This window comes from Orbicella faveolata, unplaced genomic scaffold (genome assembly GCF_042242905.1).
Source record: "Orbicella faveolata isolate gen_17 unplaced genomic scaffold, um_ofav_v1 contig_12, whole genome shotgun sequence".
Taxonomy (NCBI): domain Eukaryota; kingdom Metazoa; phylum Cnidaria; class Anthozoa; order Scleractinia; family Merulinidae; genus Orbicella; species Orbicella faveolata.
In genome coordinates this window covers 717,100-739,627 of record NW_028301539.1, presented here as the reverse complement: position 1 = coordinate 739,627, position 22,528 = coordinate 717,100, and the positions used below count along the sequence as shown (strand labels likewise).

Below are 22,528 nucleotides of genomic sequence, written 5' to 3'. Positions count from 1 at the left end.
TCTGTAAAGATATTTGAATCACAAATTTCGCAGTTATTGAAATGTCATTAACGGTGGAAAGTCTCCCTCTGTATATATAGTTGAACCACAAATTTCGTAGTTATTGAAATAACATTAACGGTGGAAAGTCTTCCCCTGTATATATCTGAATCACGAACTTCGCAATTATTGAAATGTTATTAGCGGCGAAAAGCTTCTCTCTATATTCTCCGACCTGTTTCCTCTGGAAACAGCAGAGTTCTTCACGGAATTTGGACAAGATTACATTGTGAACTTCTTGTATACCTATCTAATGTAGTGCAAATTAAGTCCCTGTAAGGGTGTGAACAACAAAACACCCACAAGAAATACGTGCAGGTTATTACTAAGGTCCTACGTAAAAAGTGCATTGTTTGATTTTGGGACTCACTGTCAGAGACTAAAACTTGGGTCGACAAGATTCCTCCGGCAGTTCGTTGCTTGTGCTGCTCATTAGTACTTCGATGAAAAATAAAAAAGATTATGATAAATTGACAAATTAAAAGGCCAAAAATATAAAAGAAAATTAATTACACAGTCACGGTATAGCTGTCTATTATTCAATGGTATCGGTTTTATGCTTCACACTTGATTTTAAAGGACTGTGATGTTAGGAGGACTGAAAAGTAGAGTAGAACCGTTTGAACGAGCAGTATGAAAATTTTTTAGTGGTCGTAGGTCCCGGAGAGGGGGTACTTTGGGAATTTCTGGGTGGGGATGAGCCGCTGGGCCCCCATGAACCCTTTGCCTATACCAGAGCTAGTTCAGCTGAATTTTGCTACCCTATACTCGAGTAAACTCCCCAAATCCCCTCATCTATCGGCACTGTCGAGGCTGATTTGCGTAAATTTAAACTTGCCGATTTGATTTTTTTATATTTTTGAGTGGCAATTCCTGGTTTCCTTAGTCTACATAAAATCTTCAACCAACTAGTCAGTTTTGTGAAAAATGATACCCTATTCTAGACCCAAACGCTCTGATTTATATACCCTATCCTAGAGTAAATTGCTTGAAAACCATACCCTTCACAGCGGCACATACCTATATAGCCCATATATGGCAGTGTCCCCCCCCGCCGGGTCGTAGGTCTGGTTTCAGCTGCAATCTGTCTTACCGGATATAGCTTCGATCGCCGCTCACAGGTCACGCTCACAAGCTTACTTGGTTTGCGTTCTTCCAGTTCCTCGAAATTTCGAGGAAAAGAGAGCCTGCTCACAGTCTATTATTGTGAGAGATATTCGCTAACTGCGAAATGTATTCTATTTTATAATTTATAATATTTTGAGTTCCTTTGCTGCGAAATTTTATTTCTCTCTAGCTAAAGAGAAGAATAATTGTAAAATTTGCATTTGTCAAAGACCGTCAAAGTACCGCAAAGCTCTCCCTAAATTATTCAACATTGCCATTTGTCTTACGCAAGCATAGTATAAAATGCGATGTCAAATGAAGTCTGTGCTACCCTTCACAACCCTGCGTTAGTGTTGACCAAATCATTTAGTGTAGTTTAAGCTGTCTCCTGAAAATCAGTGGATCTATCATTGAAAACCACCATACCATTTGCTGTTCTTTTGAGAAAATTTCAAATCGATATCGGCCAAATGCAAGTCATTACAAATAACATGCAACTTGAGATTAGGATTTAAAAAAAGTTATTTGGATCTTTTAACACCTTGTCCAAATTTAGAACTGAATGACAAAAGTATGCAAAATCACGTGATTTCGGATAAAAAGAGTCAGTCTGAGTGTTGTTTTGCGAAGAAACTCTTTACGTGCTGGTTGTTTTTTTGTCACGATTTTGACCAGAAAGCATGAGAAAGATTTACAACTTATTTGGCACTGAAATACGGTACTGTCTTCAGAAGCTGATCTTGTTTGAAGCCTTTAAACTGTTCTTGCCTCTAGATTGGTCTTCGCCTGTTTTGAAGATAGCTGCTGTTAGCTCGCACTTTCTACAAGTCACAATTGTACAACATACTACTGTGTTGAAGCGTTGTCGACCAAGAACCTCAGACAATGCTGTTTGTGCTTTTAGAAACGTTTCCGGACCTATTTCTGAGCTCATCTACTAGAAGCTTGCCATTTTCTCGCAATTTCTTGCATAACAACTTGAAGTAACTATGTTTGGTTTGCCTTGTGACCCGTCAGTGGTAGCATCACAACTTGAATCTCTGATTCTCTAAACCGCTGATGTATCACATGATTATAGTGGTGTTAAGGTGGATTATCCCTCCTTCCTCATGCCATCTCGTCGAATTCAAGAAAAAAAATCCAGAAACTCGTAACGATGTTCTTCGCGCAACAAACTGGTCCAACACTACAATATCGATGTAAACCATAACTACCTCTTCTCAGAAATCGTGCAATTTTCCGCACTTTTGTGATTCAGTCCGCAAATTTAGATACGCTGTAACGCAAGTCTTCCTTACATGAACTACATGAAAATAACTTTCCATGTGTGGAATTTAATAAAGTCTAAGACAGTCACAAAATTATTTGCATCGTTTTTATTGTTTTCATTTGTGGTCGTAAGACGTCGATCCAGAACAGTTTTTTCCAGCGTAATATATACACTATTTTTTTTACCCAAATGGAGACTGCTGTGGGCAGTCGTAATACAGGTGTGTAGTTTGTCTTATTAGTCTATCACTTGTGATAGTTTATATTTGTTCATGGAGATCGTTTATGTGTGGCTGGGGTTTGTGAGGATCTATTTTTTATAAGAATATACTTTACAAGAATATCGAGGCTGAAATTTGAGAAATTTTATGAATATCTTAAGAATAAACCCAAGGCTGGGATTTTGAAAATTATATCATTTTGTGTGTTGAAAATTTGTAAATACAATACAGTTATGTGTTTGTAACTAAACCATATAAAATTCTATCTTTCTCTAAACAACACTAGCCATGTGTTCGATGCTAATAACATTTCTGCAAGAAGTTATGTGCGTCATTTCAGGCTGGACTGGGCAGGAGCTGGCCGCTCCAAAATTACTTTATTTTTAACACCATCCAGACACCAAATACATTCGAAAACAGGGGTGTCATACTCTATAATTTAAGAATATTCGCAAGAATATTGTCAGCCTAAAATCGGCAGAGCAATTAGAATATTTAACCTCGACCGGAAAAACAATATTCTTATAAAAAAAAAAAAAATGAGTGTATCCGTCTATTCTAAGAAACTTATACGGAAGTCGAAACCAAGGTGCAACGCAAGCACATATTAGAGAACTTAAACAAGACACAGCCGAAATGATCGACTTACCGAGGGAAAAATATGTTCTAGGCCTTATATGGAGCCATATTGCTAGAATAGGCAGCGACCTAAAAAGGGTATTAAACAACTGAATCCAAGTTTACAGATCACCGGAAATGCTGCAAGTTTACAGATCACTTGAAATGCTGCCCACAGTATGGCCTAGTTGACTGTTCCAGAGCAGCAGTATTAGTGTATATAGAGCCTAAAATGCGGCTTTAATACCGATGAAGGTTGATCCACAGTCGCCAACAAAGTGTTTTTATAAAAGCAATATTTGTCTTCCTTAAAATCGAAGTCAAGCGATGTTTTACGTAGGTGTATCGACCGTAAATGGTTCAAACCTTCAAGTGAGAAGCCAGCGGTCCCTTGATTGGCTTGCCGCGTGCTGCACTTGGGTCTCTTATTGCCAAATTGTGCGATGGTAGGTACTCTTAACATATTCATACACTGCTACGACTATTTCATGGTGCTTGATCTCGCTCTAAGCCAGTTTTCTTTAGGTCCGAGGTACGAGAAACTCGAGGTGGATGGTTTAAGACCCCACCGCGGCTACGTGATATTGATTTTTCAAAATCATAGCTTTAAACTATGAAATCAAGTTAAATCACGCTCCCAAGCAAGGGCTTTATGTGAGTTCGTCTACAACAAAAAAAATCATTCGATATAGATATTTCTACCTAGCTGTTGCAAACTGTCACATGGCTTACTTGCGAAAGTACAGTAGTATGTAATCGTTGCATCAGATCTACTCTCTCTCTCGACCATGACTTTCCCCGGGTTACAAAAAGAGCTACTCACATTTTACAGCAGCCAATTCCGGTGATTTATCTTTCTTTGCTTTTTATTTTGCTCTAGATAATTTAAATGTAGTTTTCTACCAAATATGTTTAATTATATAACCATGCAGTACTCACCAATCCGTCCGACGCAAACACGTTGGAGGAAAATGCTGATTAGAGTGTATATCAATCAAGTGATAACTGAAAGCGGAAGACTAAAATTACAGGCTTCCCGGATTTCTGGGATCATTTAGCTTAACATTGGAAACCATTGGTCAGTAACATGTCACGTTAGTTACCCAGCTTTTCCCAGAAGTGGGGATTACTGTGATTGTATTCACTGTTGATCTCTTTAAGAGTACAATAATACCAATTCGTCGACTGATTTCTGAGAAAATCTTTTTGCTTTTCCACACAGCTAAGAGGCAAGCTTCGAACTTTGCTGCCCTGACGGTTAGTATTGTGGCTATGGTATTTCAGGTCTAAATTCAGCTACAAATTATACAGATAACGCCTCGGTATGTCCTTGGCCCAATTCTGCCTGTCCTAAACCGGGATAAAGGAGGATAGCTAAGACATGGGCCAACTGCATTCTCTTTAGTACCGCAGAAAAGGCAACAAGTGAGAACATTGGCATCAGTCAAGGAAGTGAAACAGACCGCAGCACTGGATATATGACTATTAGAGGTAAAATCCAACAGAAAGTCTCCTTAGCAACAGACTGCTATACCTAGATTCAATTCCAGATTTGACTGAGCACTAAAAGAAGAGGTACAGAAAGATGCATCGAGGCCAAAAACAAGATAAAGTAAAGATAAAAAATAGAAAATTAAAGAAGGACTGACACTACTGAATTGATACTGCTGTTTGTCACTGAGAATTCACTGGGACACTGGGGAAACATGAAATTAACAATCTCTGTTCTGTGAAGAGAAAACGTTTTTATTGGAGTTATACACTTGAGGAAACAGATTAATCGTGCAACACGTGGTGAGATTTATTCCAGTGTGTGAAGAACAGACGTCAATCACGACGTAGATAGTCTTGTGCAATATGGTAACGAAGCTGTCATAAAACTTCAAACTGGCAAGGCCTGGATGTCTCCAAGATCATAAAAAAATTGAGTGATCTTTCATGACTAACAAAGCCTGGAACATTATCCTTGTATTGTAAGAGAAGTGGATCACTTTAACAACGTTTCTAACAGGAAACGCCTAAATTAACGAATATTTTGCTAAAAAAATCATTGTTGGCATTTTTTGGTCGCTGGAGACCTTGGATTTGTACCTTAGAGTCAAGATGTTGCAGGGATGCAACGTCTGCTGTGTCTAAGCGATCCGATTTTGGAGCGCAAGATCTTGTTGAAGTTGTGGCGAGTAAATCTCAAACCCGGCTATTATGGTGTTACTGCTAACCTCTTATGTATCCTTTTAGTCCGACTGCTGGTTTCTTTTCTCTTTTCTCTTTCCTCCACTGCGTGAATACCTTGACAGCATAACTACACTTACTGCGGTCTGCTGCCATAGATTCCCAGGTTGCTGGATTGATGTCACTGACCTTCATGCCTCGTTCGCAAGCATCCTTAACGGCAGCAAAAGTGGCCTTCAAACAGATCTGGGGCCACAGACAATCCGTCCGTCTGTTCAAGAAGAGAATACGTAGTAATCCCTTTCTTACTAAAGCGATCTTGTTGGAAACTTGGTCTTGTCAGGTGATGCCTAGTGTCCTTCTTAGGCAGCGTATATAGAATACGTCGAGAGTGCGTTCTCGTCTCGAGCATGTTTTCTATGTCTCGCATACATAAAAGAGTGTACTGAGCACACAGGCCTGGTAGACCTGCAGCTTGCTGTTGATGGTCAGCAAGGTGCTTTCCCACGCACTCTTGACAAGCCTTGGCATAGCTTTTGCCGTCTTTTCGATGCGCTTGTTCAATCCGGTGCCTAGAGAGACGTTGCTTGATGGCATGAGATAGTAGAAACTACGTAGGCGAACTCACCCACCACCTAAAGGGTGCAATCGCCAGTGTAGATCTGACGGCCCGGGTCATGATGTTTGCCTTCTTGATACCAATGGTTGGAGAAAATCTCTGTGCGCAAGAGCTACGAGGCTGCTTATGAGTCTCTGGAGATTCGCTTCTGTCAGGGATCAGGGTAGCAGCAGCATTATCGACAAAGAAGCATTTCCCCGATCAGCACGAGTCAAACTTTGGTCGTCGCTCGCAACCGGGTAATGTTAAATAGTTTCGCAACACTTTGTAATAATGTGGTAATTTATGAATAGAATGTACAAGAATGCACGTATAAGAATGTACATGAGTGAGTAAGAACATGTATGGGTATGTCGTAATTCATGCGTCCAGAGTCAGTTGATAAATGTAACTCGACGGTTACGATCTCTTTGGCATTCAGGGCCCATTAACCGATCTTTTCGAGCCGTTGCTAGGGAAAATTCATTCTCATATAACCTCGTCATTTTTAGTTACCTCAGCGTTATTTCGTGTGTTTTAACTTTTTCTTGGTCAGCAACACTAGTGATGACGTCACCAGGCCACGCCCGTGGTCATGTGACTAATACAGAAAAAATGCAAAGGCTCCCAGGCAAATTACTTTCTCGGGATTTTTTTCATTGATTTAATATTTTAATTTAAATCCTCATTACGCTATGCATCGATTTTGTTTCATTTCTAAAAGGTCAGATTTTGAAAGCATTTCAAAATATTGAAAAATTCGTAATTTTCTGAAAAAAGGATGATTTCGAAAAAGAAATGCATAGCTATGTTGCCAACGTTGGCTTTAATCGAAATTCGTCGAAAAAGGCTGGATTTAATGAAAAACCGCGTTTCCTTTTGCATTTAAAGAAACCGGAAGTGCGCCCGATATATATTGGAAGTTACCCTATCAGCGCGTGCGCAATTTACCTTACTGGCGCACTTCGGCAAGATAAAATAAAGCCACACGGAGTTAGTTTTTCTCTTTCTATTGCTCTTGTTTTTCTGTCTTTCTCCTATTTTGTCTTTGCTTGTACTTTTTTTACTTTGCATTTTGCGAAACATCAAGAAAGACATCTAAAATGTAAGCGAATTTGCAAGTTTTTGAGTTGTTTTTATTTTCCGTGCTCAGGCTGACGTAAGTGACCGGAAGTGAAATTTCACCTCCTTAGCAACGCGCTCATGAATCGGTTAATGGGCCCTTAAAGCGTTTTCTTCTTTAAAATGCTCTTCTCGTGCTGATAAAACACACTTCGCGTATGGAAGTAGACGCCATCGTCCAATGAGCTGAAAATGTGTGACAGAAACAGCACGAAAAGCTGAAAAAAAAAAGAGAAAAGAAAAAAAAAGCTGAAAAGCTGACGAAGCGACTGGGTGGGAAGAAACAGCCCTACTTAGTGCCACTGCTCATTGAGAAAGATTATAATGATAAGCCATAGTACTTGATGGTGCTTTTCATTGTCCAGTGTTCCTTTGCACAGGTATCTTTTCGTTATGCAATGTTTCTTCCTTTCCTCAGTGCCGAGAATGTGTGGGACGAGGGGTTATTCTTGTTGTTGAGAAGGGCTGTCCATTTGGCTTCGACGACAGGTTCCAGCTTTGCTATTCCAGCTGAAACCAACGCACCAGCAATAAGAGTTTGACGTAAAGAAATTTATTATCGACGACTTGATATCTTAACTAATCATAATCATAGCCAGTGATTACGATTTGGATAGGTCGAGGAACGAACGAAACGTTGGTTGTTCGAAAGTAAACGAACCTTTTTGAAATTTACATAACCCGCACGAAAATAAACTATCGAACATAAACGCAGTTGACCAGGGTTATTGGTTTCTACACCAGCTTCAAACCAGTCGGGGACTTTCTTATGTCTATTGCCGAGCATATCCAAGGCTACGTTATGTACCTGCTCACAGATAAATATTCATTTCTTATGTGCATTAACCGAGGGACACTCTTCGAGCACCTGCTCAATGGAGACAGCATAACGCTCAGCTTGCACAGGTCAGGAACCGACGTTCTAGCAGCATTGACGTAGTGGCGTCCTTTCTGTATGTGGCAGTGTATTTGTTTTGGCTGGAGTAGCACCTTGCCGCCAACAAGTGAGTGCCATAGACCAGATCTTAGGTCTCTCCAGGACACTCTGTGGTGTGGATTGGTGGAAAAGGTGTTGGTTACACAGAGCTCGTGAAATAAGTAGAGTTTCTGTAGTCCTTGACCAATTTCGTTCATGTTCCAAGTGCCGAAATTTCCAAATACAGTTAGGCCAAGCGTCACGGTCAGACTCCACTAGGGTCTTGAACTTGCTAAGCAAGAAGAGGTGCTCGTTGGTAAGTGCAGAGACTAGATCGTCACAAAATTTATCTGTTATCTCTACAGAAGACGACAGTGTAGGAGCGTAGATGCCTAAAAGGTTGACTGGGTCTGTTAAGGTTGAGGGACGCAGACTTTTTTCCGGCACCATTGATGGGTGGCTCTACAGAAGATTGTTGGGTATTTCGCCCTGTGAAACCGACACCATGCTGTCGAGTTTCCTCTGGTTCCCTTCCATCCCGGAAAAAAGTATAATTCTGTTCTCTGAGGCTAATTCTGTTCTCTGAGGAGTCTGGTCTCCTGTAAAACTGCAGCAATGTCAATCAGCAGTTTTAACAACTCGTGGTCCATAATGGCTTTTTTTCTGGTGTCAATCTTTGCATCTCATAAGAAAGTCCAGGACATGTACACGTGACATAGGGTTGATTTTTGTCTGGTGCAGAGCTTACAATCTACTTATCGAGTTCATCCTCTGAGCTCCATGCAACCAATGAAGCGGCAGGTTCAGAAGTTTCAGCTCTTCACTGGCTGCTAGCTGGGTGCTGGCCATCTTGAGGCGGGCGCTAGCTGACCATTAGGAAGCGATGTTCCTTTCCCACAGCTCGCAGCGCTTATGTCATGGGCCAGTCAGTGAGGGCTTCTCCTTAGTAACTGCCATCTCTCGTGTTGGTTCTGTTACTTCAAGCAGCAACACTAGAGTTTCCTTTTCAGGTTACAAATGCCAGGATTCGCTCTTTGCCTCTCGGTTTCCCCATTGGGGACCAAAGAAGTGCGAGCACGATGTTTGGCAATGGTGTGGCTGCAGGATGTTGCCGAATTACTGACATAAGGTCAATGGAATGAGTTTGCGCCTTTGGGGTTACCCCCCTTCTATTCTCTAAGATAACCTAAACGACCGTGGAGTCATTTGCATGGCTGGAATTAATTGTGGATGACCATTGACTCAAAGAGGGTTCATCCACCTCTCGATAAGTCTTGTATTTTTATATCATCCGCTAAGGTCCTACTTCCCTCCTCACCCATCATGCTAGGTGCGGGTGACAGGCTGGTCGCTGACAACTGAACCACGCACAGGTATGGTTACCGATAAAAGAAACCTTGATTAATACTAAGACAAAATAAAATCACCAATATCAATGAAAGACAGCCAAGATGACAAGCAATAGTACAAAGAAGTAAATAAATTAAAAAATTTGAGAAAGAAGAAGAAAACCGGGGTTACCAGGAACCTGAAAGAAGGAAATCCTCCCATAGCCACATTAACTCTCTGAAAATAAAGCACATGCAGTCTTGAAAGGTAAAGAGATAGATAGTATGATGTATGTGGCTTTCTTGGCATTTGAAAAAGGCATTCGTGAACTTGGCAAAATATGAGATTGTATATATGAAAACCCACACCACTACGGGTTTTCACCAACGATTGTCAAATTAATCGCCACCTGACGAACGGTTTAAGTAAATACAACACGTAGTTTCGTTGCTAATATCGCGGCTTAGTGGGGCTCCGGCCTGATAACCTGGATTACAGACAGTCTACAACGCCGGTATAGACTATTCTTAGAGTGAAGTTGCACCACAGGGTACACTCTATCTCCTTTCCATTTCACTACGACCAAGGACTGGTTTTCTCACTGGTCCGCCAAGGCAACCTCAATGGATCCTTTGTAAAAGGGTTCCGCGTGTGTGCAAAACTAGCTCAGATCACGAAACTTCATAAATGATTTTCCCTAAATCCAAAACTGATAAAATGTAGCTTGAAGCAGGTAAAATTGCTAAGTGTGCACAAATGGGCTTTACTTATTGTAAGTATTACTTAAGATATGCTATCAATTAGCATTCTTTCATCTTTATGGGTTTGAGAAGTCACTAATTGTCGTAAAGTGATCCATTTCCGATAATTTCTTATTTTTAGGCAATTAACTGTAATTCATCTTGTGACAAGACTTCGAGAAGGCCTTTGACAGTGTCGACAGCGAAGTGTTGTGGAAACTATTATGTCATTACGGCATCCCTGAGAAGTACATCACCCTTATACAGAAGACCTATGACAACTGCAGTTGCAGAGTCATCCACAACGGAGTTCTTTCAGAACTGATCAAGTTGCTCTCCGGGTACGCCAGAGTTGTTCATTTTGTTGTCGCCCTTTCTGTTCCCGCTGGTCATCGACTGGATAATGAGACGAACGACAGAGAAAGATCGCGATCAGGCAAACGGTGGACCCTCATGACTCGGCTAGAGGATCTAGACTGCTGACGATGTCGCTTTGCTCTCACACAATCATCAGGGCATGCAATCCAACCTAACACGGATGGCAAAGATCTCAGCGAAGGCGAGCCTGAGGATCAGCAAATCGAAGACAAAGGGGATGAGGATTAACACCACAAATGCAGACAGGCCGGATCTGGATGGGGAAGAAATCGATGAAGTGGAGGACTTTGCGTGCCTTGGCAGCAACATCACCAGGGATGGCGGGTCTGATCGGAACATCCAACTGAGGATCGGGAAGGCAAGAACTGCTTTCACAATTCTGAGTCCTGTCTGGAAATCTAAAACGATATCCAAAAAGACGAAACTACGGATATTTAACACCAACGTGAAATCCGCCTTCTTGTATGGGTCAGAGACGGAGAGTAACAAAAGCAACCTCCAACAAATGCCTACGGTCCATCATGTGCATACACTGCATGGCCTCAGGTTATAAGGAATGAAGATTTGTGGGCAAGAACTGAACAGGGACGAATCAACATCCAGATTAGAAGGCGCAAGTGGGGTTGGATTGGGTACACTCTAAGAACACCGATCAGCAATGTTATCAGCCATGCACTGAGATGGAACCCACAGGGAAAGAGAAACCAAGGTCATCCTAGAAACAGCTGGAGGAGAGCTGTGGACAATGAGGCGTCAAAGGCAGGCTACACTTAGAAAGAGATCGAAAAGTTGGCCCAAAACAGAAGGAGATGGCGGGCAGTTTCCATGGACCTATGCTCCACAGGGAGTGAAAGGGAATAAGCATAAGCATAAGAATCTTGTGACACCCTTCTGCGGCGTTTGAAGACTTCGATTGACGACATTAGTTTTCTAGCCTTCCAACTAACACCAAAGACAAAATCCCGCTTTTGTCAGACAGCCAATCAGACGTCAAGCCCGAGAGTCAATTTAAGGAAGAACTCGTCACTCTTGATAACCAGGAAGTAGAGAATTTAAACGAATTAACATTCGTTGACAGCAAGGTATGTTTATTCAAAAACTGTCAAAAACCGAATTAAGACTGTGACAAGGAAGTTATCGATAGAAACAACAGGTAAATCATTAAGAACAACCGGGCGTTTCCTCATTGCTAAAGAATTGGAGGACCATGGACTTCGCTAGGGAATCGCGAATCAGAATGTACACATGTAAAGTACTAAGTAAAATTTTTTGAAGGACAAAGCTGAAGTTGGTCCTTCCCCAAAGGCGCACGTGTTTCTCAGTCACTCTGGATAACAATGCTAAATTTGTTTAGAACTGTTCTTGGAATGCTTAAGGATAACAGTTAGCCAAGTAGATCTCTTCCTTGACAGCTGACTGGGAAAAAAGTAAATTACGTATCTTGGCGTTTCAGAGTAACAGACCAGACTAACAGTCAGAAAAGAACTTGGTAAGTAATTCCACACTGATTAAACGGACTGGAACGAATCATGGACTTCACTCTTTTTTTTTATGTAAGAACGTCTAATTTTGGAGCTGAGGCTGAACGTTCGTACGTAATATTTCTTATCGACTCTCAGCCTGAGGAATGTTCTTTTAAGAAAAATACGTTCTTAAAATTTTGGTTAATCTCAGCCTCAACGTTCTTATAAAAAAAGGTTCTTATTGCCTCCGCGGGGTTTTGGCCTAGACCAAAACCCGAGGAGGCACCCTAGAAGTCCCCGCCTGTAAACATACAAGGAATTTCAAAAAAGTAAGAAATGTGTAAGTGGTATAGGGAGTTTTATACTATAGCTAGGTGCGCACGGTGGTCTCGGGTAATATTTTAGTAAGCGTGTGGGGTACTTGCAAATGGCTGCATTACGATTTTAGCGCGATCAAGTAAATTCGCTTCGAAATGGCGGAGATTCTGATCCAGAACAAATTGAAAACGATTTCAAAGATCTTGAAGATGGATTTTGGGTGAAAAACAACTCAGGAAGTGTTGTTAGTAATTCTGAAGCATACTACACCTTTTGCTGTTCATTTACAGAAAATAAACATTTATTTGTGTCCAAATTTCTTTCATTATGGTCAATGAACTCTCATTAACACCAATATGACCTTCATTTGAGCGTAAGGAACGTTCAAGAATAACATTTACATATGTATTAACATTCAAAATCATCAAAAGATAAACAATACCTTCCTTTGACATTCATTGGCTGTAAATGTATTTTCATTTTGGTCGAAATAAAATTCGTTGTCACGAAACGACAATCATTTACACTTCAGGACGATCAGTTTTCAACAAAAGACTTTCAATAACACAATTTGCATAAGAACTCACAATCAATTGCATTTTTATGCAACCATATCCATGAAGGTAACAATCTTTAGTGCGGTGAGACAAACATTACCGTGTTTTCACCAAACGTTAAGAGAAAACAATCGCTCATTCGCGCAATTCTTTTGAACAGAGATATTTCGCCCAATTTTCCTCGAAATTTTGATTATAGACCATGGGACCATATGTACTTTTTTAAAACATATTTTCACAATCCTCCCCTTCCAAATATAAATTCGGCCACTTACGAAACTTTTTGCGTACAACTCAGTACAGTATACGTGTGTCATAGTGACAGTTAGACAGTTAGTGACAGTTAGATTTCTCCAGAAATGCCACGAAGAAATAGAATCTCATTTGAACACCGCGAAAGGATAGTCAGGGCCTTTGAAGATGTCAAAAGAGACGAAGCAAGACGCCAGGGAATTGCTCTGGGAAATTATCGCACGCAGCTGTTGCAGCAAGCTCTACAACGAAATATTGGTACCATTACGGCAGCTAAATGTGGACAGTGGTTTCGTTTCATGCAAACGTATTTGCCACGATGCCTCAATAGTGAGGCAATTGAGAGATAAATCGTTCAGCGAATTTGATATTCTATCTTTCAAAAATAAATGTTATTATGGCTGTAATGTTTGTCTCGCCGCACTAAAGATTGTTACCTTCATGGATATGGTTGCATAATAATGCAATTGATTGTGAGTTCTCATGCAAATTGTGTTATTGAAAGTCTTTTGTTGAAAACTGTTTGTCCTAAAGTTTAAATGATTGTCGTTTCGTGACAACGAATTTTATTTCAATTAAAATGAAAATACATTAACAGTCAATGAATGTCAAATGAAGGTATTGTTTATCTTTTGATGATTTTGAATGTTAATACATATGTAAATGTTATTCTTGAACGTTCCTTACGCTCAAATGAAGGTCATATTGGTGCTAATGAGAGCTTATTGACCATAATGAAAGAAATTTGGACACAAATGAATGTTTATTTTCTGTAAATGAACAGCAAAAGGTGTAGTAAATTCGAGGCGAGTGTCGCTTCGCTCACGTTCAATTGCAACTAAATACCCTTCCGATCGGCAGTTTTAACTTTGGCATCTCGTTTATTCGGATCGCTTATTTGTGTTGAGTAATCTTACGGCGTAGAGCTCATGTCACGGCTGGGTGACTTTGCAAATGTTTTGCAGCGTTTTCGTCGAGGACAAAAAGGTTGACTCCAATTTGCATATAAATGGTGACTGTAACGCGATACTTCTGTTTACGTATCAGAAGAAAATCGTGACAGCAAATTCAAGATGATTTTCTCGACTTCTGTTTTGCTTTCGAGATACGTTTGCTCGTATATCAAGACAAAGGGTTTGTTTCAGCATCAAATTCGAACAGCAGAGTAGTTCGACATTTTTTTGTTTCTCTATAATTTTTTAACCTTTTTTTCCTCAAGTTCTACTGAGTGAAAATATTAATTTCCATGAAGACAACCTGTATTTTTCCAGAAAGTACTTTTTGTGTCCTTTCAAACAAGTTATGGTAAACTTCTCTGCTGAAAATGCTTCGTGAGAGTGTTATGTAAAGAATGTCATGTGTTAAATTTATCCTTTAAAACTTTCTGGAATAGATTTAGTTAAACAGAATGCGTTGGATTGTTTGGATCATATTCATGGTAAGATGCCTAAGTTACTGGAACATTATGAGTGATATAGTTTACAAAATAATATATTTAGTTCATACAATAATGTTCAATTGTTTTTAATCAGCAGAAATAATAAAAGAAAGCGGGGGCAGCTTTAGTGATAACTATTACCAGTATTAAGAAAAGAGTGTGGTCACGCGACTGTGGCACAGTTGTAGCTCGCGCACACGGCCACGGGGCTGAGGTAGATACAGTTTCCTCGTGGAGTTCGTAACTGCTCTATCACGTTACTGCGCATCAAAGGTTCGGACCCTCAGTAATGTTCTCATAGACTATCTAGAAAATCGAATTATGACACTGGAAAACGATATAAATTTGACGCTTCTTTCGTCGTTGCGGGGAGTGCGTGACTTGCACGTCGTCACTTGCGTGACTTGACGTTACCGGTGCTGACAGCAAATTAATTATACAGCATTTTGCGCTTTCCTCATTACTCTTCTTACACGCACAAACATTGAGGAGCCCGGCTTTCTCTCTGCTGGGATCTCTTTCTTCTCCTTTCTATGAAGATTAACAAGGACCAGACCTTTAAGGAAGGTTCTCATGATGATAGATCGCCAGTAGACATTCAAAGCCTAGAGAATGTTGTTCAGCGCGTGGCTTATACAATTGTTCCGTTTCAGGAGAACAGAAAGTGAATTAATCTATCCTGTAGAGAGACCACGGCAGTTACGGCAAGTGAGACACAGCGATTGCTGGTCGCAAGCCATGAAAATAAAGAAACCATGAAACGTTGTTGCTGTTGTTGTTGTTGATGATGTATGCAGCCCAGTCCCGGCATAGGCCGGTTAGACTCAGTAACCACTTACGCAGACTAGAAGCGGGGGGATACCTGCTTCAGCCGCGCCAATTCGAAGTCTAACATCGTTTCCTTCTTGGCTAACGTCAAGAGTCTCGCTACGCGCCAGAACGCAGCGGCGAAAAGACACAAAACGTCGCGAAAGACCGCTAAACTCACACTTCCTTCAAGCTGGTAGGGGGAACGGGGTAACAAACCTAACCTATGGACTCTGTCCCTCCGTAGTACTTCTGTCATTAGGGACAGCTCGTCCATAGCTACATGCACCTTTTTTTCATTTTCGTTCGAAACTAAATCAAATGAGAGCACAAACGAGACGTTTCCGGGAATACATCTCAACATTGTATCAAGAAATCACCAGGAGGAAGTGAACACCGTTCTCGGCTTCTAAAATGGACAATTTACGATGGAAACTGAGGAAGCGACTGAATGGAAATAAAAGAGTCTTCTCCTGTCTTTGAGATGACAGTATTATAATAACGGGCACCTCAAGCTTTAAAGCTAATGAAATCCAGTAATCTTCTCAAACTTCCTGTCAGTCTAAAGGCTGCTCGATTGCAAACATTCGTCAATACCTTAGATGTAGGCAGCAGACATCAGTCTTATAAGATAACTGGTCAACTTAGTTCGAAAACTACATAATCAGTAATGCTGAACTTATCATATTCAAATGAATTGTCTCCTAGTTTGCTAACCAGAACATCACTTTGAATATTTTCTTGCTGACTCTCTGAAATATTTGGGTTAGCGATTACTGGCAAACCACAAGTTTACAGGTGGCGGAAGATCGGACGAGGAAAACCTGAATATTTTGAAGTAAAGGAGGAAATAAGGAAAATTTCTGGCAAAAATTGATGAAGCCCGGCCGCGAAGTTAAAAACATTTGTGTATATTCCTGTTTCCTGATATTGAATCAAATTAGAATCATAATAATTAAGCCGGAAATCTATCTAGTTTGACCGACATACCTCGCCTACCTTCTTCAGTGGTGTCTGCCTAGCAGTATCGAGATGCTGCCGCGACGAGTCTTGCTTATGGCGATTAGACACGCAGTAGATTCCACAATTTTCTTCTCTGATTAAACGATCTAGCGAAGGTGCTGTCGAATTAGCGTAAACAATTAATCGTGCCAATGACACGCATAACTTAGGTGACCTAATACGATGCATAAAATAACTTCCTCATCCTTCCTCAACTTCCTCATCAAGAGGCGATGAGAATGGGTAGAACATTGAATCTCAAAAGAAAAGATTCAAACGTACAACTCAACTAGATAAATGAGAAGAGAAAAGTCCAACGATTACTGCAAGAGCTAATTATGTTCAGACAGGTCGTTTTCAGATTTAACCATCAACTACAGCTGCTGGGGCAACAAACCAGTCAAGAATCAACAACCTGTATTAGCCTGATACAAGCCAGTTAAAATGTCAAATACAGTGAGAACTTAAAAGTAGATAAAAGCACAAGCAGCGAATTATTTCGGCCAGCTGTAAATCTTGTCGATGTCACAGAGGGTTCAGTGTTGTTTGGCTTCAATACTTGTGCCTGTACTAATATTACTGCACTACTAAGTTAGTTCATAGGACCAATGACCCATTCTACTGCCAGCCTAATATTGTCCCGACATTACTAATCAAAATAAATCGAACATTCGATTAATCGAACTCAATCGAATTTATTCGAACACTAATCACTTGATTGGGCTCGATTAAGTTCGGTGATTGACCGAACACAATCGAACTCTCACAAAAAAATTTGAGCAGTCGATCTCAATCGACTGGAAATGGGATACGGTACATGTAGTACGCGTAAAACGGAATACGAGTGTCACAAGTGCGGGTATATTTCCCAAAACAACAAACAAAGAAACTGAAAGGAAATTGCTTTTATCAATTTTAATACCGTGAGTACTCTGAAAAGTGCCAGGGAAGTACCGGCCCTTTTGAGGGGGGAGGGAAAGGGTCTAGAGCTAGCCCAGTGTGACCCTATACACTCGGTTAAATGATATGTATGTCTCTGTAGGTTTCCGGCAGATTGCCAAGATCGAGTAAACATAATAGGGAGTTTAAGTAACCACAATGGCAACGCCGAGGACAACGTCGATTAAAAATGTTTATCACTGACAAAACTTTCACGAAACTGAATCTGGGACACAGCGATAAACTTGAAATAAAAATTTAAAAAAACTAGCCGTTCTCCAGACAACACAGAATTTGATCATTTCACGTTGTTGTTTTGCCGAGGACGGTAAAGAAATGTACCAAGAATAATAGCGCACATGCACAGCCGTTGTTCTCCTTATTAAATCCATTTTGAAATCACTGGCTATCCTTGCAATCTGATAGGCTCTTAGTGGTGCGATTTAGTCACAAATCGCACTATTTTTTGCTCTAAATCGCATCTTTTTCTCAGCCAATGAGAAAGGGACAGTAAAACAAACAACCAATCAGATTCCAATGTTAGTTTAAAGTAATCAATAAAATTTCAGCAAAATGAAAGGCAAAAAGCCATTGTGTGGCGAATGTTGCAACTACTATTGCCAAAAACTTGTTGTCATTGTTGTGTTTTTTCCAAAACAATTAACGAATTTAATTAATTACAGTTTTTGAATGACGATTATGAGCTCCTTCAGGCTACTTAGGTCCTTAAGACCTACTTCAATGGAAGTTTCCAATTTTCGGTGTCCATTTTGACGAACATTTTGGCGATTTTTCTTCAACATCTGCTTAAGATCCGTATGATACCGAGTCCAGTAAAACATAAACAAACGAAAAACACACAACAACAAATTCAGAGCCATCTCAAGAAGGTAGATGTTTCCAGGTTTCCGATAGTTTTAAACGAAGGTCGGTAAATACACCCTGCTCCACAAAACAGTGAATGAACGAAAGTCTTGCGAAGCTGGTGCCAGTCGCGCCATCTTGAAAGTATCTTGAAACAAATGGCGCCGCAAGAATTTGACAAGGTCCTGAGTATTGAGCCCTACGCCGAGGTCACAAAAAGAAACGGAGATGATAACGAGCTGGACTCCCTTAAAATTATGCCACTAAACCGTATTTAAAAGAAAAAAAAAAGTACTATCCACTGGGCATCGTGCACTCGAGGGAGTTTCACAACTCAAAAGAAATCCACCGCAGAATTACACAGGATATGCGCCTTCAAATTCCTCCTCCAAAGACAATGAAAAGTCTCAGCCTTAACCCCAGAAGAAAGGAAGGCCTTCCATCACTGATTCAGGCGACGAGAACTGAACTTTTAAGCATGAAGTAGACTATTGTCGTTCTGACTTCAGAACTGCTTGTTTATTTGTCACGCTCGAGTGAGTTTTCGTCGCATGACATCGTTTTGCACACTAAATGAGACGTAAAGGCGTTTCCGGTTCCGCTGTTTTCAACAAACCGACTACTGGAACAAATATACAAAAATCTAAAATTTAAGGCGATAAAATTGCGCGATTTCAAAATGGATCTAATAAAGGGGCAGTTGAACTTCGTGTCGTGCAATTTACCATTATTAATAATACACATGAGAAAGTTACTCGATTCTGATTGGCTGAGAGCAGTGCAGTTCAAGTGTAACACAATTCTAGATTGTGATTGGCTGAAAGAAAATAGGAAATTTTCTAAGCCAATGATATCACATAAAATGATGACGAAAATTTAGTGCGGAATATTTGAAAAAAATGGCTTCAAGAAAGATCTTCCAGCATTTCCTCCACGCTCATTTTTTCATGTTTATATTATTAATTGCTGGTTTTCAGTGTCACGCCATTCAAAATAGATCAAAATAAAAATCAAAACCGTTCAATAGATTAAGTCCAGAATCTGGGAAATGAAAGAAAGTAAATATGCAAAGACTCTCGCGAAGATTCTGGTCACAGCAATTTTTCTTATGCAAGATATGCGGAGAAATTTTTTACCCAAATTTATAGAGATTTGTATGGAGACGCCATGCTGGTGCCCATCCGTATGGGCACCAACATGGCGGCCGGAAACCAACAGAAACATCTGTCACTGAGTTTTGCTACAAAGGCGTGAATTTATCCCTCGAGGAACTCTGAAACATTAAAATAATACTTTTTCTAAGACATGAACTGTTTAGATAGCCAAGTTCCCCGAAATAAGTCACTGTTTTAACCATCATGACGCCGTCATGTAAATGCCGCGTCACGCAAAAGCTTGGAAATTCAAGCGTAGTGTATCACAAAACCAAGAACCCATTTAGAGCGAAAATTTGTATGAATATTAGTTTTCAGCTGCTCTTATACATCATTAAAGTAACATCTCAGGAAGATCAACAGTTTTTTAGTTTGAATTTTAGTGACGTCATGTGAAAAACAGCTATAAGTTAATTTAATTTGCACTTGTGAGTTATTCAAAAAGCTGTAATTGCACTCTCCGAAGCGTGCACATTAATTCCAAATTGAACTCGAAACCGTATGATTACATCCCTTGCGATCGGTTCTTCCCGGGCTTCAGACTTTCAAAACAAGTATACCGTGATTAATAGCCTTTCCTTGTATGGGCTCTAACTATAAACAATTTCTCGTTACGTTAGCGGTTAGTCAGCTACATTACTTATATATCAGAGAGTTAAAGGGATGAAGAGGGATGAATGAGCCTAGGTGAATGACTCAGACTGACTCACAAAGCATCATTTAGAACTGGAGACTGCGATACATACATATAAAAGTTGTGGTCGCTTTTCCGCCGGACAAAATAACAAACCACTGTATACTGTATTCGCGGGCCTACTTATTTCATCACCGGTAATCAAAACTCTCAAGATGGGTTGAGGATATTTGGATCTTAGTATATACCACACAAGTGAACAGTGCTTTTCGCGCACTCTGATTGGTTAACTCCGAGGTGATTAGCAAGTACTATTCACCTCCGAGCAGCCGGCGCGAGAGATTTTAACATTTCCGACCGCTTGTCACACATAAAACAAAGTTTTGGTCTGCTAATTATTCAGCTTGTGTGGTATATACTAAAACAATTAGTCACCTCAGTGTCGGTGAAAGTGATGGATATTTACCTCGCCGCTTCGCGGCTCGGTAAATATCCACCACTATACACCTCCACTTCGGTGAATAATTGTTAAACATTTCTGTTCAATGCAGATGCTTGGTCCATTTAGGTCCGTTTAAACTGAATTCAAGACAGAATGTTTCTCGAGAAATATAAAACGACACTTGAAGGTCTTGGAGCTGGTCGTCAAGGAGAGGACTGGTGAGATTTGGATGAGAATCGTTGTTAGTTATTTCTGTGAGTGAAAAATCTACTGTGACGAAGTTTCAAGAGTACGGTTTTTCCTCGATCCAAGGCAGCTCAATACACTGTAATCGACCTGGGAAGTGCCTTCTAATGCTGAGTACGACCGGTAACAATAAAGAGATAAGAGATAATTGCCAACACTAATTGAAGGTCGCTCGCCAGCAAAACACTTAGGAATACAGGACTCACATACCTCTTTGATATTGAGAGTACAGTTACACTAGAATCGAAACTGCAATGAATCTGCATACCATCTTCAGCTTTAGCAGAGTATTTGGGTCAGTAAGCAAATTTTTGTCTTGATTATCAAAGTCTGTTGTGAATTCTAGAAACATATCTCTAACCATGCAAAACGTTACTATGGTGACAGTCATTACAAATATTGAATACTATAACGTCTAGAACATTTCAGCTTAATGAATAATGAATAATGAATACTTCTCACGGAAACATTAACAACAAATAACGACCCGAAAATTGGCAAAAATATTTATGAATCTCGTGGCGAAATATGCAAATACTCCTAAGCGAAACAGCTAGTCCAAACAAAAAGAATCATGTAAAATAGGGACATTTAAGTAGAGGTACAGATCGGTGTTAACATTCCAGAACTTCCAGCAATTTTTTTAATTTCTAAATGGTTATTTAACTAAGCATAATAAGCAACGGTCAGAAAACAGCTCGTACATTTTCGTGAGATTTTCAATGGTCAGAATGGAATTAGCTACAAACTGATAAAGATTCACACATCTCATATTGTTACTACTCTATTTAGTCTGGAGCGTTATTGCATACGCCGGTTCAATAACTTTGCCCGTTCGAGTTATTGCATATTAATGTTTTTAAAAGGAAAAGCGGAGCTCTACTGTGGTCGAGTCGAAGTATCAAAACAGATTTTGTTCCTTGGATTCTAATTACCAAACGGCCATAATGGGTTTATACAACGACTGACAAGTCTGAACAGTTTGAACTATAATCTGACCTTTTCTCTTCTGTAGCTTTCCTTTACGCAATGTTTCATTTCTCTCCCTTACTCCAAGGTTTTCCAGTCCCCGCACAAACAAGAAACAGTGCTATGCTTTGCTGTCGAACAAGCTGTACTGTGAAGCTATTTAGATATCACTGAGTCAAGTCATCCATGGTATAACTGGCATTGCTGTTATTATAATCGGAGAAAAGGGCATGGCTTAAGGAAAATGCTTGGTATTGGATCATCTGTTTCGTCTGAGAATGGATAAGCGATAAAAAACTTCTTTTCGTTGTCGCGAATACAATGTTGTCTACAATTTATCTCCAGCGTTTTATTACTTGAACCGTTTAATAATACACAAAAATAGCGCTCTTTGACAGATTTGGAGTGGGGAGACTGAGCCTAGAAAGGCGAAGGACCGCGAAGGAATTTCAAACTTTGCAAGTGTTTTGAGACTTTAAAGCATACATGTTTCCTCTCCACGCCAGAGAGATAGATACCATAAATTTCGTCAGTGCCATGTGACGTTAATGTCGCAGATGTCAATGAATGCGCTCCCAATTTTTATACCGATAATTACATTAAGAAATACTTCACCCTATTTTTCACGCCAGGTCAATTCTGTCATGAGGGCGGCGAAACGTCGTTCTTTTCTCATGTCGCTAATTTTCATTTTAAAATGTTCTTCAAAACACCCTCCAGTTAGAATAATCAGTAGCGACTCAATTATATGACTGATTCACTATATGGCCTGGTTAACTAATTAAAGTTAACAGTTTTTTGACGACTCGTTTCGGAAAACTAGGAAAACTACTGGGTTAGTTTCCAGCCCGCTAGCCAGTGAAAAGTGGGACGCGCCGTCTAACTCATTGATCACCCCTTTGCAGCATCGTTAGGTACCTAAGTAATGGCATCA

At 40.2% G+C, this 22,528-nt stretch overlaps 2 protein-coding genes across 5 annotated transcripts in view; one reads left to right on the top strand and one right to left on the bottom strand.

The window, feature by feature from the left end:
- The window catches only part of LOC110062559 (uncharacterized), a 172,587-nt gene that overhangs the window by 137,260 nt on the left and 12,799 nt on the right, over positions 1-22,528 (bottom strand). Inside the window, exon 1 of one of the 4 annotated variants that reach the window (XM_089283478.1) lies at positions 16,344-16,463. The exons of 2 other annotated variants lie outside the window; for them this stretch is intronic. The gene's annotated coding sequence lies outside the window, so the exon portion shown is untranslated. Of the gene's footprint in view, positions 1-4,193; positions 4,482-16,343; positions 16,464-22,528 lie in introns of those variants that run through there. One more of the 4 variants, XM_089283477.1, reaches the window with a different exon arrangement.
- On the top strand, positions 10,148-10,614 carry LOC149116028 (uncharacterized). The gene is made up of 2 exons (XM_089283771.1): positions 10,148-10,163; positions 10,304-10,614. The coding sequence occupies exons 1-2, from the start codon at positions 10,148-10,150 to the stop codon at positions 10,612-10,614; spliced, it is 327 nt and encodes a 108-aa protein (XP_089139897.1).